Source organism: Uloborus diversus, chromosome 4 (genome assembly GCF_026930045.1).
Source record: "Uloborus diversus isolate 005 chromosome 4, Udiv.v.3.1, whole genome shotgun sequence".
Lineage (NCBI taxonomy): Eukaryota > Metazoa > Arthropoda > Arachnida > Araneae > Uloboridae > Uloborus > Uloborus diversus.
The window spans coordinates 124,736,933-124,755,684 of NC_072734.1; the positions used below are offsets into that span (position 1 = coordinate 124,736,933).

Sequence of the window (18,752 nt, forward strand, 5' to 3'; positions counted from 1 at the left end):
ATGCATTGCATAAGTTACCTTTGAAGGACTGCAGTCAGTTCCGCAAATCTCGATAATCTTTTTTCTATGCTCTTCTCCTGAACCATACAGTATATCTCCTCGTAAAAACATGGTAGCAATCATTTCTAAAGTCTCACTGTGTAACCTCTTTTGCGAAACTGTGTCCCCACAGCGCATTTGAAGTTTTCCTATAAGAAAAATTAAAGCATTTGAAAATTTGAACCTAAAACAGGCTTTCAAGGCAAAAAGAATAGTGACAGGAATTAAAAAAAAATTGCTGCCATAATACAATAATCTCTCTCTTAACAAGGTTTCATTTAACCAGATTATTGCTTTAACTGTCCAGCTTCTTCAAAAGAGAGAGAGAGGAAAAAAAATTCTAGTGCAGTAACCTATCTTCAGAATATCTAGATTTCAACAGGGGGGGGGGAATAAATTCTTTACAAGGAGGCTTAGTCGTAGTGGCTTGCATCTTAAGAAAAATATTAAATTCAAACTAAATCACATATTTAATTGTAAATAACAAGAACATTAACAAAAATTAATTTTACAGAAAGTTCATTTTTTTTTCTCCCTATTCCAACTACTGTTTTGACTACATTTTTATTTGACCACTTATTTGTTAGCAACCATCAAGTCAGTTAAAAGGGACTCTGTAGTATAGCTATTTTTAAAAAATATTTTAAATAAAACAAAACTGTACCCAATTGTTTTAGAGTGCCAAGCAATACTTCCAACCTCTTGTCTGGTGAGAAGAATGATGAATTCTGGTTATTTATAGCACAGTATGCTTCAATAAATTTGGACCAAAGTGAGCTGTCCAAATTCTTTGATACCTAAAACATGAACTAATGTAAGAAATGTACAAAAAAGAGAGAGAAAAATAATAGTAATAATGATTATAATTTAAACAATGTAAGATGCTCTCCATCCCATTTGGACCAGTTTTTTCCTAACCATTAAACAACAAAAAACTTTAGGTTTCTCCTCATTGAAAGTGCAATACATTTTAGCATGTGAATAGCAAAACATTTAACCAATTATATCCCAACAGCTCGAATCAAAAAAAAAAAAAAAAAAAAAAAAGATATATTACAAACATAATTTGACACACATAGTAACAGTTTTTAAAAACTACAACATAAATTTGATAAAGTATTGGGGGGGGGGATGATTGTTTCATTTCTGTAACAGGAAGAAAAATAGCAGTAAGCTTCCAATATTGAAAAATCTAAATTTGTTTTTGTTCTACCCAGCTTAAAGTAGGTACATTACTGCTTAAAACCTTTTGCTGTAGGAAAGTCTCCATATCACATTTTTTGCAAACAGTTTGTAGGAATCCTTTGTATTTTAGGTATTTATATTGGAATCTTTTGTCTATACAATTAGAGCAGTGCTCAATTTCATATTGGAGCACTGGTTTTGGTGGAATGAAATGAGCCCTTAATATTTTTTCTTCTCTTCCTTCCTCACCTTTGCTCTTTTTTTCTATTGCCTTGATATTCATTTCACAAAAGATTTCCGCAACTTCAAAGTGGAAATCAGCAGAATCGAACAACTTTTCAGTTTTTTCCCCGCCCCTACATGCACACATTTGTATAACAGCCAAGTATTTGACACTATTATGTCTAAGAGGTTGTAAAACATACAATTTTGCTATCTTTTGCTCTATGGATGAAATTTTTTTATCAATTTATATCAAGGAAGAAACTGATATTGAATGAATGCAACAAGCAATAAAATTACAAATTTTATAATGATATTCAAAATTTTTTACAACAAAAGTAGTTTTGCATAAAGAATGTGATCTTACATTCATAAAAAAACTTTCTGGATGTCTTTAATTTGAAAACATAACAAAGTTTAAGCAAAACAACTCTGGCTGCAACAAACACATTCAACTTCATTGGTGATGAATTGAAATTTAGTTTTAGAAACAATATCTGCTAACCTATTTGTTGGAGAATGGGAATAATCAAATAAATTGTCCTTCAAAAGACACAGGGAGAAAATCATACGCTTTTTGTGTTTGCTGCAGATATGCAACCTGGTGATTATAAAGGGATTGCCATTCTCAATAAAGTCAAAGAAACAGCTTTAATTTGATCTACAAAGATTTCACTCTAGACTACAGAAATTGTATTTTTACAAAGGTTGATCTTACAAATACAAAAGTGACGACCAGCAACAGGCTCTGAGCCCAGCTAGGCTAGTCCTAGTCAATTTACAATTCCCAGTGAAGATCAGTGGCCCTCTTAAAACTATCTACTCCCTTGCTCATTACCATCTCCTCCGGTAAGCTGTTCCAAGGTTCCACTACCAAGCTAAAAATTTAATTTTTCCTAATATCCATGTTAGGTGGTAAGCAGGTGAGGAATCATAGAAGAATTTTTATTCAGTATTTTTTTTCCTTTCATATTTTCAGTTCCTTCACATTTCATTCAGTCACAGGCTAAATAACTTTGCCCTTCATTTAAGAAGCAATAGTTTTGAGAGGGATCGAAAATGTCGAAGCACACAAGAAATTCCTTAAGGTTTTATTGAGAAGTTCTCAACAGAATCTAGTCTGTTACTGGGCTAATTTAATTTTTAAAAGTATATATTGCAAATTATTTTAAAACATACCTATGAGAAAATTAAATGCATTTCACAACTATTGATCTATTCATGATACCAGATGCAAAAAAATTTGAGTACAATACTTACTTTGTATATTTCTTTTAAATTTGAAATGGCAACAGGAAAGTTTCCTTGTGCTGCACAATTTTTGGCAAAACCCAATTTGATGAGAACAGATGTTTCTAACGACAGTTTTTTAAAATCCAATTCTGTACTTCCATCATTTTCTGAACTGGACAAAATATCTTGACTGGATGAAAATCGAGGTTTCCTTCCTTCAACTCCAGCCATCTTCCCTTTCTGTTTCCCCTCAAATTTTAGAGTATATAAATGCCTTCAAAAGATAAAGAATGTGATTCAGGAATATTATAACACAAAAGTAACACAAAGAATAAGAATGTCTATTAAATTTAAATGTTCTGAATTAAAATGTACAACATCATTGATCCTATGTTACCTGTTGGTGCTCACATCATCCCAAATATTCACTGAATCAGTTGAAGCAGGATATCTATTTTGCCAGATGCGAAGCAAGTTCGTTAACGATGCAGCTTCTGTAAAATTATCTGCGAAAAATTCTGCTATTAGGATTTGAGAACTTAAAAGCATTTAAAATTACAAAGAGTTTGAGTCATACTGAGACCCAATAGGAAGGTTTTACTAAAATTAGAAAAATACTTTTAGCACAACAAATTCCTTGCTCTCCAAAGAAAAATCATCAACTTGACATTGGGTGTAACTGATGATAACAAATATCTGAATTGCTGCATTTCAGAGTCAGTGTTACAAACAAGAATTTAAGTCAAGGTGTCATGATAGCATCTAACATAAGTTCCTAGGTGTCAAAAAGAGCAAGGTGGGTGCCATTTTTAATGAATCAAACATACATATGTCAGAATATTTTTTAAAAAAATGTTAAATAGAAATGTTACAAATTGCAGGCAGCATATACTGTAAAAACGTACAACTTTAGACCAGTGTGGCAACTTTAGACCATAGAAGGAATCTGGTAGTATGTGCCATGTGGTGGTCACTAGAGCAAAGCTAAAGTCTTTAAAAAAAATCAGTAGGTTCGCAAGTGTTGTCCAGCTAAGTTAATGTTGTTTATCCCAAGCTCCAGTATTATAATTCTCGTGTCAACATTCATTTGTGTGAGAAGGTTTTTTGAAATTTTTGCTTCAGCTCTCAAAGTCTCATTCGAAACCTATATTTGCCAATTGAATTCTCTGAAGGTAAGTTTGTTACTTTATTACTTAGGTATCTAACATGATTTAGTCTTATCTGTGAATCCTGATGTTGCTTTGTTTACTTGTCGTTTCGAAGTAAATAAAATACGGGAATTTGAGTTGCAACTTTAGCCCACCCATTTTTGCTATTGTTTGTCAATATTTTGTGAACAATTTGTATTGTCTTGAGCAGGTTTTAGTTTTGGGGTCTTCTTTGGTTCTAGGCATGAATCCAGGGAAAAGAAAGAAGATAGGCAGCCGTCCCTATCTCAACTATTCGCCTGAACTGATGGGAAAGGTGATCCCAGAAATCAGGAGCAACCAAATTTCAACAAGAAAGGCAAAAAAGGGTAAATTTTGGTGTTGGCCTCATTCCTTCGATGTCATTTGGTACAAAAAAAAAAATATTGCAACAACGAAGAAACTTATCCAATTGGGACAAAATTTGTATCAAGACCCTGTAAAAAATGATAAACAAAAATGCCCTTGTTAAAAAAAGAATCCAGGAGTAGGTACCTACTAATTGCTTTTCATACTATCAAACATTCATATTTATATATCTGAATAAAATATTGCATTTTTCACAATTGATTTTATTTAAGAAAACCTGAAATTGACGCAAAAAGTATAAAAAAAATTTATAAATTGGAAAAAGTGAGTACATTTTTCTTTTTTAAAAATTTTTGCAGTCTACGGAATTGAAACAGAACGATCTAGGCATTGTAACTTTAGACCAGAGCGGTTTAGCAGTGCATATCAAGGAAAGCATGAGGTGGTCCAAAGTTGTCACCACCATGAGCAAACTTTATACCACTATACAAAAAATTCCCCCTCCCTTTGTGTGTAATTTAGAATTTTTTTCAAAGTGTCACTCTACAGCTGAGATGTATGGTAGAGTATGGTTAAATTTTCAACCTTTTTTGGCTTTTCCTAATTAGTCGAGGCAAAACCCCCTGCTTTTAATTTTGGGTTTAAGTTCTTCTTTATTGTTTATAGTTTAACATATGGTGCGTTTAGCCCAATCTTACTCTGTATTGCATAAACTGGAGCTTAAACACTTTCTTTTAGTTTGTAGTTAAATTTTTCGGTGTTTTGACCATAATCATTGAATCCTCCACGGCTGATGAGCTCTGGATTCAACCTTTGTCTTTTCCTTTTAAATTATTTAAAACTTGTTATTTGGCTTGTATACTTTATATATATATATATATATATATATATATATATATATATATATATATATATGTATATATATATATAATTAAGCAAACAGAATTTCAAATATTAAACAAATTATATATAATTAATGATGATAAAAAGGAAAAATTGCAAACAGCTATTAAATAGGAAAAGATAAAGTATGAACCCAGAGCTCATCAGCCATGGAGGATTCATTAATTATGGTCTAAAGACCAAAAATTTAACTATGAACTAAAAGAGAATGTTTAAGCTCCAGTACATGCAATATAGAGTAACATTGGGCAAAAGCACCACTTGCTAAACTAAAAACAATAAACTAGAGCTCAAACCTAAAACTAAACTACTGATGACTACTGATTTTACTACTTCACTTACTGATATCATTACTGATTTTGTGGCACTTAGGCAGAGCTTGAAAGCAGTTTTTTCTTCTGGATTGGACAATAGCGATGTGAATCTTCAGTGGGCAGAGTTTAAGGAAAAGCTAGCGAAAACGGTTGGGGATCATGTTTCTTTTAGGAGAAAGGGTGTCAACACTAAAATTTGGCCAATGTGGTTCTCCAGGGAAACTAAAGACGCTCTAAATTACAAGCAAGCTGCTTTTCAAAGGTTTAGAGAAACTGGTCACAGTGCAGATAGGCTGCAATATTGTAAGGCAAGGCGTAAATTTAAGTATTTGGTACGGATTCAGAAAAGAGAGTTGGAGCAAAGACTGGCAGATAACATAAACAGGAATCCCAAGAGGTTTTTTGCATACGCTAATTCGGGGAAAGTTCGAAATAGTCATATTGGGCCACTGGTTGATGAGCACGGAATTTTAATTCAGGACGATAGTGATATTGCTAATGTTCTTAATAACTTTTTTTCGAGTGTTTTTAACGATAACTGTATCTCAACAGTTGACACCAACAAGACACAAGCTATAGTACAGCTTGAGGACTTTGTATTTTCCAGGGATAACGTTTTACTTCATTTGAAAAAAAATTAAAGAGACTAAGGCTCCGGGACCTGATAATATTTATCCGAAAATTTTAGTTGAATGTGCGGAGGAATTAGCAGATGTAATCGTAAATATTTTCAATGCTTCTTATAACAGTGCCAGAGGACTGGAAGCTGGCTAACATTACACCGCTCTTCAAGAAAGGGTCTAAAGGTAGTGCGGGAAATTATAGACCTGTGAGTCTAACTTCGGTGGTTTGCAAAATTTTTGAAACATTGATGAAAATTAAGATAGTAAATTTTCTAGAGACTAATAATCTATTGACTAGTTTTCAGTATGATTTCAGGAAAAGTAAATCTTGTGCAACTAATTTATTACATTTCTATGATAAAGTTACCATGGCTTTGGACAATAAGAAGCCTGTAGATGTTGTTTACATTGATTTTCAAAAAGCTTTTGATAAGGTACCGCATGTTGCTCTACTTAGCAAATTAGCTGATATAGGAATAGGAGAGAAAATTTCATTTGGGAAAAAAACTGGCTAACCGGAAGGGAACAAAGGGTAGTTGTAAGGGGAAATTATTCTAATTGGAGTGAGGTTTTAAGCGGGGTTCCTCAAGGATCAGTGTTAGGGCCTGTTTTGTTCATTGTTTTTATGAACGATATTCACAAAAATATTTCTGGGAACATGAATTGTTTTGCTGATGATGTCAAAGTTATGGGGACTGTAGAAAATGAAGAACAAGCAAAACAGCTGCAAGAGGATCTAGATCATATTACGGAGTGGGCTGATAAATGGGGTATGGCTGTTAATGTTGGGAAATGTCAAGTGCTACATTTAGGGCATGGAAATAAGTGTACAAGTTATTATTTGCAAGGTTCAGTCATTAGTCAGGCAGACAAAGTTACTGATCTGGGGGTCTTAATAAGTCAGGATTTAAAGTTTAGCCAACAGTGCAGCATTGCTAGTAACAAGGCCAATAAGATGCTTGGGTTCATCAATAGATCTATTTCAAACAAATCTAAAGAAGTTCTTCTGCCCTTATATAGAAGTTTGGTAAGACCTCATTTGGAGTATGCTGTTCAGTTTTGGTCTCCTTATCTTAAGAAAGACATTAAGGTATTGGAAAGGGTTCAAAGGCGAGCTACAAGGCTAATAAATGGACTTTCTCACTTTGACTATAATTCAAGGCTTAGAAGGCTAAAAATGTACACACTGATTCTGTTGCACTTAGGCAGAGCTTGAAAGAGGTTTTTTCGTCAGGATTGGAAAATAGCGATGTAGATCAGCAGTGGACGGAATTTAAGGATAAACTTGCTAAAACGGTTAGGGACTATGTTCCATTTAGGAGAAAAGGTGTTAGTACCAAAATTTTGCCCATGTGGTTCTCCAGGGAGACTAAAGAAGCTCTTAATTATAAACAAGCCACTTTTCGTCAGTTTAAAGAAACTGGTCAGAGTGCGGAGAGGCTCCAGTATGGTAAGGCAAGGCGAAAGTTTAAGTATTTGGTACGGATTCAGAAAAGGGAATTGGAGCAAAGGTTGGCAGATGACATTGATGGGAACCCTAAGAGGTTTTTTGCTTACGCTAATTCTGGGAAAGCTCGAAACAGTCAAATTGGGCCTTTGGTTGATGAGTATGGAAATTTAATTCAAAACGATAGGGATATTGCAAATGTTCTAAATAACTTTTTTTCCGGTGTGTTTAACGATAACTGTATCTCAACAGTTGACACTAACAAGACACAAGCTATTATACAGCTTGAAAATTTTGTATTTTCCAGGGAGGAGGTTTTATTTAATTTGAAAAAGATTAAAGCAACGAAAGCTCCGGGACCAGATAATATTTATCCAAAAATTTTAGTTGAATGTGCAGAGGAATTAGTGGATGTTATTTTGAATATTTTCAATGCTTCTTATAACTCGGGGACGGTGCCAAAGGACTGGAAGCTGGCTAACATAACGCCACTCTTCAAGAAGGGGTCTAAAGGTATTGCTGGGAATTATAGACCTGTAAGTTTGGCTTCAGTGATTTGTAAGATTTTCGAAACTTTGATCAAAATTAAGATCATCAAGTTCTTAGAGACTAATAGTCTGTTGACTAGTTTGCAGTATGGTTTTAGGAAAGGTAAATCCTGTACTACTAATTTATTGCATTTCTATGACAAGGTTACCTCAGCTTTAGATAACAAAAAAAGTGTGGATGTTGTTTATATTGATTTTCAAAAAGCTTTTGACAAGGTACCGCATGTTGCTCTTCTCAGCAAGTTAGCTGACATAGGAATAGGAGGAAAAACTTTACTTTGGGTTAGAAATTGGCTTACTGGTAGGAAGCAAAGAGTAGTTGTGAGAGGAAATCATTCTAATTGGAGTGATGTTTTAAGTGGGGTTCCTCAGGGATCAGTTTTAGGGCCTCTTTTGTTTATTATATTTATGAATGACATCAATGAAAATATTTCTGGAAGCATGAATTGTTTTGCTGACGATGTAAAAGTTATGGGGATTGTCGAAAATGAAGAACAAGTAAAACAGCTGCAAGAGGATTAGATCATATTACTAAGTGGGCAGATAAATGGGGTATGGCAGTTAATGTAGGGAAATGTCAAGTGCTACACTTAGGTCATGTAAATAAACGTATGAGATATCATTTACAGGGTTCAGTCATAAATCAGGCAGAAAATGTTATGGATCTGGGTATCTTTATAAATCAGGACTTCAAGTTTAGTCAACAGTGCAGTATTGCTAGTAACAAAGCCAACAAAATGCTTGGGTTTATCAATAGATCTATTTCAAACAAATCTAAGAAAGTTCTTCTGCCTTTATATAGGAGTTTAGTAAGACCTCATTTGGAGTATGCTATTCAGTTTTGGTCGCCTTATCTGAAGAAAGATATTTTTGTATTGGAAAGGGTTCAAAGAAGGGTAACTAAATTAGTAAGGGGACTCTCAGAGTTAGATTATGATACCAGACTTAATAGGCTTAACATGTATAGCCTGGAGCAAAGGAGAGTCAGAGGGGACATGATTCAGTTATTTAAATTTATCAAAATGAAAGATGTAAATGGGTTAAATTTTTGTGGGGAAAGCAGGACAAGGGGTCATTGTTTTAAGCTATTTAAATCTCAGACTAACTTGGAAATCAGGAAAAACAACTACTTTAGCAGGGTCGTGGGCACTTGGAATAGCTTACCGGAAGAGGCGGTAATGAGCAAGGGAGTGGATAGCTTTAAGAGGGCCATTGATCTTCATTGGGGACTAATTAATTGACTAGGACCAGCCTAGCTGGGCCCAGAGCCTGTTGCTGGTCGTCACATTTGTATTTGTATTTGTACAGTCTTGAGCAAAGAAGAGACCGAGGGGACATGATTCAGTTGTTTAAATTTATTAAAATGAAAGATGTTATAGGGCTGAAGTTTAGCACTGAAAACAGGACAAGGGGTCATTGTTTTAAGCTATTTAAATCTCAGGCTAACATGGATTTTAGGAAAAATTATTATTTTAGCAGGGTAGTGGAACCTTGGAACAGTTTACCGGAAGAGGTGGTAATGAGCAAGGGAGTAGATAGGTTTAAGAGGGCCACTGATCTTCACTGGGGATTGTAAATTGACTAGGACCAGTCTAGCTGGGCCCAGAGCCTGTTGCTGGTCGTCACTTTTGTATTTGTTTTTGTAAAAGTAGGGGGTTTCGCCTCGACTAATTAGGAAAACAAGTTCCGATAATTAGCCATCCACGGGACAGTACCTGCCTATAACAAAATTATCTTACCTTGAAATCCATGTAAAAAGAGCCAAATCCATTGTTCAACCTGATAAAAATCCTTTCCAGATGTCAACGTAAAAATAAAATCATATCCAGAAGATCAATCCAAAGACATACCAGTCGCCTGTTTCCCATGTGTAAAATTCATCCACCCCGGTGATTCATAAAAATGGTTTGTCACGGTTGTATCATACATTTACACAGCAGGGCTCATAGTAAGTGAGAAAAAATTTATAGGAGTTTAACAGGGAAAATATAGGAGTTAGATAGCAAAATATATAGGAGTTTGGCAGTAAAATATATAGGAATTTCAAAGGAAAAATATAGGAGTTTGATAGAAAAACAATAGGAATTTCAAAAATGTATAGCATCTAGTATGTTTAGAGCCCTAAAAAAATATAAAAAACAGAGAGCCAGTATCAATACAATTCCAGAATTCATGAAGTCATAGCAATGAAAACAGTCAGAGAAGTGAGAGCAAATGAATTTTTGTACCCATGGTTACTTATATTAATCCTGCTCATTTAAGACAACTTTGTTTCAACTAAGCAAAATTGTTTGTGCGTGTTTTTTTTTCTTTCTTTTTTTGTAAAACGTGGAATTCACCATACAATTTCAGAGAACTTTATTAAATTTTCGGTCAAATGAGATATCATAAGAAGTGTAACGCCAAATGATCCATTCTCTGATTATTTAAAGAATTTTTTCCTAAAACAGTATGAAAAAGTAGTTATAAAATTCAGATTTTAGCTTACATACTTCAGAAAATACATCTCTTATTGATTGCTAAAACTAGGTAATAATTAATTTGACATTCTTTTTTCAATGTCATAAATCTACCCATAGTTCTCAATATGAGTACCTCATTGCTTCAATGCTAACACTAACGATGAAAAGTTGAAAAGTCCATTCAACTCCATGTTTCTCTCGTCTCACTGGTTTTGTTGGACATATCATGAGAAAATCGTTACAAAAAGTGTGCAACACTCTGCCTCCCCATTGTTTCACTATTTACAGAAAAATAAACTAATTTTTCTAAGCAAAGGCAAAGAAAAAAAGACTGTGCTAATGCATCACGTTTTTGGGAAATGGTCAGTCTCATAGGATTGATTCATTTAAGCGGCAAGTTTGACTCAAATATTCTGCAATTTTTTAATGTTAAACCTGGATTTTATTTCACTTTTGAGGAATTGATTCATTAAAGTGACGATTAAATTACCTGGCGCTCACTGTAACAGCATTATCCATAACTTACAGTTAATGTGTGTATTTATATGCGCACACATGAATAAAGAATGAATTTTACCTAATCTGCCAAACGAAAGGGGGTGTTTAGAGAGCCTAAGTGGAGCATAGATCCATTTATTATCCTCTCCAATTTGTAACCATAACGTAGTAGATAGAAAAAAATGAGCCAAAAAAAAAAAAAAAAAAATTGAGAAGAACGAATTCTGAAATCTTCGGAAAATCTACAAGGAAAATAAGTACACATTTGAAAAAAGCAGACAAATTCCTATAAAATGATTTTTTTTTTCACTGAGATAGTTACATTTTTCAGCGAGCTACAAGCTTTGAAAAATTTGAAGTACCCAAATTTGAATTAGTACCAAAATCTGTACGTACCATTTTCGAAAACAATCGTTTGAGCTACAGCCGGTCATTTCAACTACGTAATGTAAGATTATATGTGACAAAATTAAAAGCTTTAAAAACCTTTACAGCAGTACACTTAAAGTTAACATGTTATACTATTAAAATTACAAAGTAAACTCATTGAAAGAAAAGGAATTAATTGAACACAAGTTTAAAGTTGCAAGTAAAACCATCTATTTTGTATATTTCATAAGAATAATCGAACAGAAGTTTAGTACAAATGCCAACATTAAAGATGCAAGAATGCACAGTGCAGGAGAGAAAGAAGAAAAATTGATCAAAAGTTTTCGCATTTTTGGGGAGAATTTAACACCCAATGAAGGAAATATAGGAAAATATTAGTGAGAAAATATAGGAATTATAGGAGAATATCTGACAAATTGTGAAAATATAGGAAATATAGGAGATATAGGAGGACTATGAGCCCTGCACAGTTAAACAGTTTCAAAAGAAGTGAAATGCTCATCGAAGGCTATACTTAAGCAAATGTTTTCAACCAGATTTTTAGGGGAGTTATTATTAAAAAGTATGTTTTTGAGTACTGAAATTTCTTGATTAAATGCAGAAATGGTATTGCAAATTCTTTTTATTCTGATAGCTTGTGAAACAATGATGCCAATAAAGACCTTTTTACTTAAGCAGGAGGAAAAATCTTGTAAGCTGTTAACTGTGAAATTAAATTCACGCCTTTTATCATAGATTGTAGTGGAACAATTTGAGTCAATTTGTATGTTGATATCCAGGAAATTAAAGCTATTTTGATTAGAACTAGTCTTTTTGAGCGTTAATGAACTATGATAAATATTTCATTAACAGTTTTGCTAAGTTCAGAAAAATTCGGAAAATTTATACACAAAAGGTCATCGATGTACCTGCAACAAAGAGGTGTAGAGGAAGGATTGTCAATTAAATATTTTCTCTCATAATATAAAAGAAAAAGGTTGACTAATGTAGAGCTAAAATTAGCTCAAATTGCAATGTCATTAATTTGTAGAAAACATGAATGACCATTTTTGAAAAAATTATTGAAAATACAAAATTTAAAAAGACCAAAAAAAAAAACAATTCATTAAAATCAAGGGAATCCTTGACCGAATTAAAAAGTTCTGACACAGAGGAAAAAAGTTCAATGAGTGGGATATTGGTGAAGAGGTTTTCAAAATCAAAAGTTTCTAAGTTATTTATATCAAGCATATTAAGTAAATTGATCACTTCTACACTATTATTAACAATCCAAAACCAATTCTTTTGTTGAAGTTTAAGTTGTTCTAGAATTTTTTTGAGAAACTGTTCAAGTTTTACACTCAGATTTTTTCCGATGGTGTTGGTGGCAGAGCATATAAAACGAAATCCAACAGGTATTTTATGAAATTTTGGAATTGCATGTAAGTAAGGTAAGTTAACAGAATCAGGACGTTTATTCCAAAATTTCATAAAAAACCTTTACCTTACTTATATGCAAGTCCAAAATTTCATAAAACACCTGTTGGATTTCGTTTTGTATGCTCTGCCACCAACACCATCGGAAAAAATCTGAGTGTAAAACTTGAACAGTTTCTCAAAAAAATTCTAGAACAACTTAAACTTCAACAAAAGAATTGGTTTTGGATTGTTAATAGTAGTGTAGAAGTGATCAATTTACTTAATATGCTTGATATAAATAACTTAGAAACTTTTGATTTTGAAAACCTCTTCACCAATATCCCACTCATTGAACTTTTTTCCTCTGTGTCAGAACTTTTTAATTTGGTCAAGGATTCCCTTGATTTTAATGAATTGTTTTTTCTTGGTCTTTTTAAATTTTGTATTTTCAATAATTTTTTCAAAAATGGTAATTCATGTTTTCTACAAATTAATGGCATTGCAACGGGAGCTAATTTTAGCTCTACATTAGTCAACCTTTTTCTTTTATATTATGAGAGAAAATATTTAATTGACAATTCTTCCTCTACACCTCGTTGTTGCAGGTACATCAATGACCTTTTGCGTATAAATTTTCCGAATTTTTCTGAATTTAGCAAAACTATTTATCATAATTCATTAACGCTCAAAAAGACTAGTTCTAATCAAAATAGCTTTAATTTCCTGGATATCATCATACAAACTGACTCAAATTGTTCCACTACAATCAATAATAAAAGGCGCGAATTTAATTTCACAGTTAACAGCTTACAAGATTTTCCCCCCTGATTAAGTAAAAAGGTTTTTATTGGCATCATTGTTTCGCAAGCTATCAGAATTAAAAGAATTTGCAATACCATTTCTGCAATTAATCAAGAAATTTCAGCACTCAAAAACATACTTTTTAATAATAACTTCCCTAAAAATCTGGTTGAAAACATTTGCTTAAGTATAGCCTTCGATGAGCATTTCGCTTCTTTTGAAATTGTGTAAATGTATGATACAACCGTGACAAACCATTTTTATGAATCATCGGGGTGGATGAATTTTACACGTGGGAAACAGACGACTGGTATGTCTTTGGATTGATCTTCTGGATATGATTTTATTTTTATTTTATTTTTACGTTGACAACTGGAAAGGATTTTTATCAGGTTGAACAATGGATTTGGCTCTTTTTACATGGATTTCAAGGTAAGATAATTTTGTTATAAGCAGGTACTGTCCCGTGGATGGCTAATTATCGGAACTTGTTTTCCTAATTAGTCGAGGCGAAACCCCCTGCTTTTAGTTTTAGGTTTGAGCTCTAGTTTATTGTTTTTAGTTTAGCAAGTGGTGCTTTTGCCCAATGTTACTCTATATTGCCTGTACTGGAGCTTAAATATTCTCTTTTAGTCCATAGATAAATTTTTGATCTTTTGACCATAATTAATGAATCCTCCACGGCTGATGAGCTCTGGATTCATTCTGTTTGCTTAATTTTATTTTTACTTGGCTTTTTAGTTTTGCTGTGTTGCGCATCTATGGGCTTTTGGTGTTGTCTTTTCAATATTTTTCACTCTTATTATATATATATATATATATATATATATATATATATATATATATATATATATATATATATATATATATACACACACACATATATAAACATTTTTCACAATAACAAAATTTATGTTTTAAAGTTACTTATACAGATTTGTTCTTTTGGTCAACCAGGAGTCTCAATCACTATGAGTTGGGAAAGAAAAGCTTTGATGTGATTCAAAACTTTAGGCATGAAAATTTGCTGCCTAGGTTTGAAAACCTTGGTGTCAAATCAAAGTTCATGTTTCCAGAAATATTTTCATGAATACCATTCATAAAAATTATAAACAAAAGCTGCCCTTAAACTGATCCTTGAGGAACCCTATTTAAAATATCAATCCATTTAGAAAGACTTCCCCTTACAACTACTCTCTGCTTCAGTCACGTCAGCCAATTCGCAAACTCAAACTAAAATGTTTCCTCTTATTCCTACATCAGCTAGTTTGCTGAGTAGAGCGAGATACGGTACCTTATTGAAAGCTTTTTGAAAAACAAGATAAACATATACACACTTTTTGTTATCTAAAGCCGTGGTAACTTTGTCATAGAAATGCAATAAATTAGCAGCACATAATTTACCTTTCCTGAAACCATACTGCAAACTAGTCAACAGATTATTAGTCTCTGAGAAATTCATGATCTTAATTTTGATCACAGTTTCAAACATTTTACAAACCATTGAAGTCTCAGACTTACAGGTATATGATTCCCTACAAAATTCTAACTACAGAGAAAAAATAACAACAATAGAAAAGCTTAAACATCCACTGAAATATTTACAATCAATAAATTGTAACAAAACAACAAAAAATATAATTATCACTTTAAGAAATTGTCTCAGAGCCAGGGATACCCACTCCATTTAAGGGTAAGGGCACCCCCCTCAAATAAACAAGAGGCCCTCAAAAATGACAAAATACCCCTAAATCCCCCCCTCCAAAATTTCAAAGGCGTGGTCTGCGCCATGCCCCCCCCTCCCTGCTCAGAGCTATATCACAGTTGCATATTAACAATAGAATCAATTACCTTGTTTCATTACTTGTAAAAATTCATCAAGTTCGACATAAGCTATAAGTTTTTGCAATGTTGATATTTGCATACCAATTGCTAAAGGACTTAGACTCTGCCAATCCTATTAAAAATTAATATTAAGTATTAAAACATGGCAAAAGGGTTAATATCAATAATCATAATACAAATTCTACAATCTACATTATTTGGTATGTAGGAAATACAAGGAAAGAAATTTATCAGGGCTGTTCAACAATAAGGCTACTTTTTAATACTAACACTCCTCAAATAAAACTTCCATTGAGTCATAATATGTTGATGAGTGTGGTTGCAAAAGTTTGAAATATGGTACTATTCTGCCGTGTGCAGGTAAACGGCAGTGTCTGCAGAAATGAGTTCAAGATATTTGAAGAAATGTATGTTGGATTCAATATTAACTATAAGAAATCTTGGACAGGGTGGCGACAGGAACGGCGAAAAAAAGTTAACTGACTTTTCCCTGATTAAGTTCACTGAATTTCCCTGATTTACGTTACCATGGATATTGGTTTTCTTCCTTTACCCTACATGAAAACCATTGCATATTAAATAAAATGCAGTGTTTAAAACATTTTAAGCTGTTAATTAAAAAAAATATATTTTGAAAATAAGTTTCTTTTTTTAGTAAAAATAGTATATTAAATTATCTACCGAGAAATATTATAGGAAAACTAAAACAAATGCTTTACTTCCAGTATCCTGTTAACATAAGAATTCTAAGAAATTATTAAAACCACTCGTAAAGAAATATCTAATCATCATAAAACTAAAAAAGTTTATTTGGAAATAATTTTGAACTGAATTTTCAAGCAGCATAATTGTTGCTGTGAGAATAACAAGTAATTGTGAAAGTATAGAAGTAATGCAGTTTTATTTATGTAAATAATAGACATATTTATGTAAAACAAATTGGAACCTTTAAACAAGCAGTCATATTGAGCTATTCTCTAATCAAGAACTTAGGTTTTAACGAAGGAATACAGCATTTTAACTATTAAAAAATAGTAAAAATATTTACTTATGTACACAACTCAATTTCAAATGATTTCATTATTAGTCGAAAAAAAATCTTTTTTAACAAACATTGTAATGTAAAAAAAACAATAATTAATTTCAAAATTTATAGTATATAACTTGGTTTTAAAATAAAAGAATTTTAAAGTCTGAAAAAAAAATTATATTAAAATTTTAAAAAACCTTCGCGACAGCGAATAATAAGATGGCAAAAAACAAAGTTGATTTTTATTTAACATTCAATTTTAGCAATTAAATCGAAAACGCCAAGTAAAATACCTTTTAAACTCTTAGCAGTATCAATTATTTAAAAAAAAAAATCTTGAAATCGTGATTACAGTACGCTAGCTACTTCAAGACAATGAGTAAAGGCAATGGAGCAAAGTCTTTAATGGCAACTTCCTCTTTGCCTGTTGGACTGTTTACGTATTTTACGTAGCATGGCACGCCTGGCAGAAAAAATCAAACTACGTAAAATAAACAACTTTACAGACACAGAAGCTTAAGAAATTCATCCTGTGGTTAATAACTTAAGATTCAATACTTTGACCTTAAGGGAAAAAAATGTACAAACATGTGTCAGTGCATAATCGCACCTCACTAATATTACTTTTTTTTAAACAAATAATTGACGGAAAATGAATAGGGAAAAAGGGTGTTTAATTTTGCAAAGCAAAAAAAAAAAAAAAAAAAAATCTTCATTTGATCAATTTTCCCTGGATTTTTATTATTTTTTCGAAATTCCCTGATTTTTCCCTGATCAATAAAGTTCCCTGACTTTTCCCTGATTTCCCTGATCTGTCGCCACCCTGTTGGAATAAGACATTTTTTTGAGCCTTTTTTTTCAGCGGAAACCAAAAAAGCTAGCTCGTACAATAAAGCTAACGTACAATAGATGACAAAAATGTGAAAAATGAAAAAGTTGCAGATAGCCCTTTACCTGCACACAGCAGTATTGACCTGATAAGGCTGAACTCAACAGTGTATTGTAGTTCCAGTAAAGTTGGTCAGTTATGAGAAAGGAACTGCTAAACACAATGTAATGCAATCAAGTTGGCTGTTTATTTGGATAAATTGAAATATGGCATTTATAACATAATATACAATGCTTCCCTTAATGGCGCAATGTTTAGAGAAACTTTTCCACTCGCATAAAATATTTAAGGAAGGAATGCAACAGGTAGAATAAGACAACAAGAAAGAAGACTTCCCACATCCATCACAATAATGAACACAGCAACGACTACCATCCAGAACGATTGTAGAATTAAGGTAGGGTAGTTATGATCAGCATTTTAGTAAAGATTTCCCTCACTCATGGCTAAATATTTGGGTATGTAACATAAGGGCTGAATGAATTCCTAACATCTGGAACAAATGTAGCATCGAATGGAAATGTAGCATTGAACAAGATTATATAATTTCTGGCTCTTTCCTTAGCTCAATAACCTTGCAGAAGACACTATTTTAGAAGCAACCAAGTATGTATAAAAGCTTCGGAGGTGACTTTAAAACAAGTAACAAACAATAGACTATTTTACAAGTGCTTATATGAATGACTCATTTACTGATAAGCTCATCATCGTGTTTCATGGTAGTTACTTCGAAAAAATATCATGTAAGGAACTAAAATTGAAGGTAATCTCTTTTTTGTATAATTATAGTGCCAGTGTATATTGAACAGCCTATGTACTTTTTTAGAAATTGATGAAATTATTTGCAAGGATTTTTTTTATCTTTCTATTAATAAGCAAATGGAGATTAGTCAGCTGAAATGAGTTAAGTGAAATTTAGTTTCAAAAACTTGAAGAAATAATAAAAAGCAAACATTGCAATTTTAGTATACATTTCAAACTTTCATGGTTGCCCTATAAATCATGCTCAAAAATTAAAATTAATGCAGTAATTTTTTTAAATGATATATAGACAAGAATATATAATAACATAACTATATAAAGAAATATATATATAAATATGTACATTATTTCTCAAAATATTTCCATACCTAAAACTTTACATTAAAGTTAACTAAAAAGAAAAAATTAAAACTGAAGTTAAATTAAAAATAATGAATAAATGTCAAAAAATTAAACTGAAATACATTAATTATTAATTGTATATTTAGTTGGAATTAATAAAATTCATGTATATTAGAAACAAAATATGTTTATTACTTTTAAAAATCTTCTAAGGCAAGAAGAACTGTAGGTGCGAGCAATATCAAATTTATCTTGAACGATGTACAATAAGGCGAGATCTTCGGCATAGTGACTCTGCAAAAAGATATGGTCAATTTTTAAATGA

The 18,752-nt window shown here is 32.3% G+C and overlaps 1 protein-coding gene across 1 annotated transcript in view; it reads right to left on the reverse strand.

The window, feature by feature from the left end:
- LOC129220818 (DNA-dependent protein kinase catalytic subunit-like) overlaps positions 1–18,752 on the reverse strand; it is a gene marked incomplete at its 5' end in the record, with an annotated part of 269,314 nt that overhangs the window by 51,143 nt on the left and 199,419 nt on the right. The window contains 6 exons of the mRNA XM_054855249.1: positions 19–188; positions 704–836; positions 2,707–2,953; positions 3,077–3,185; positions 15,411–15,516; positions 18,623–18,721. Coding sequence (XP_054711224.1) covers positions 19–188; positions 704–836; positions 2,707–2,953; positions 3,077–3,185; positions 15,411–15,516; positions 18,623–18,721 — 864 coding nt within the window. The remainder of the gene's footprint in view (positions 1–18; positions 189–703; positions 837–2,706; positions 2,954–3,076; positions 3,186–15,410; positions 15,517–18,622; positions 18,722–18,752) is intronic.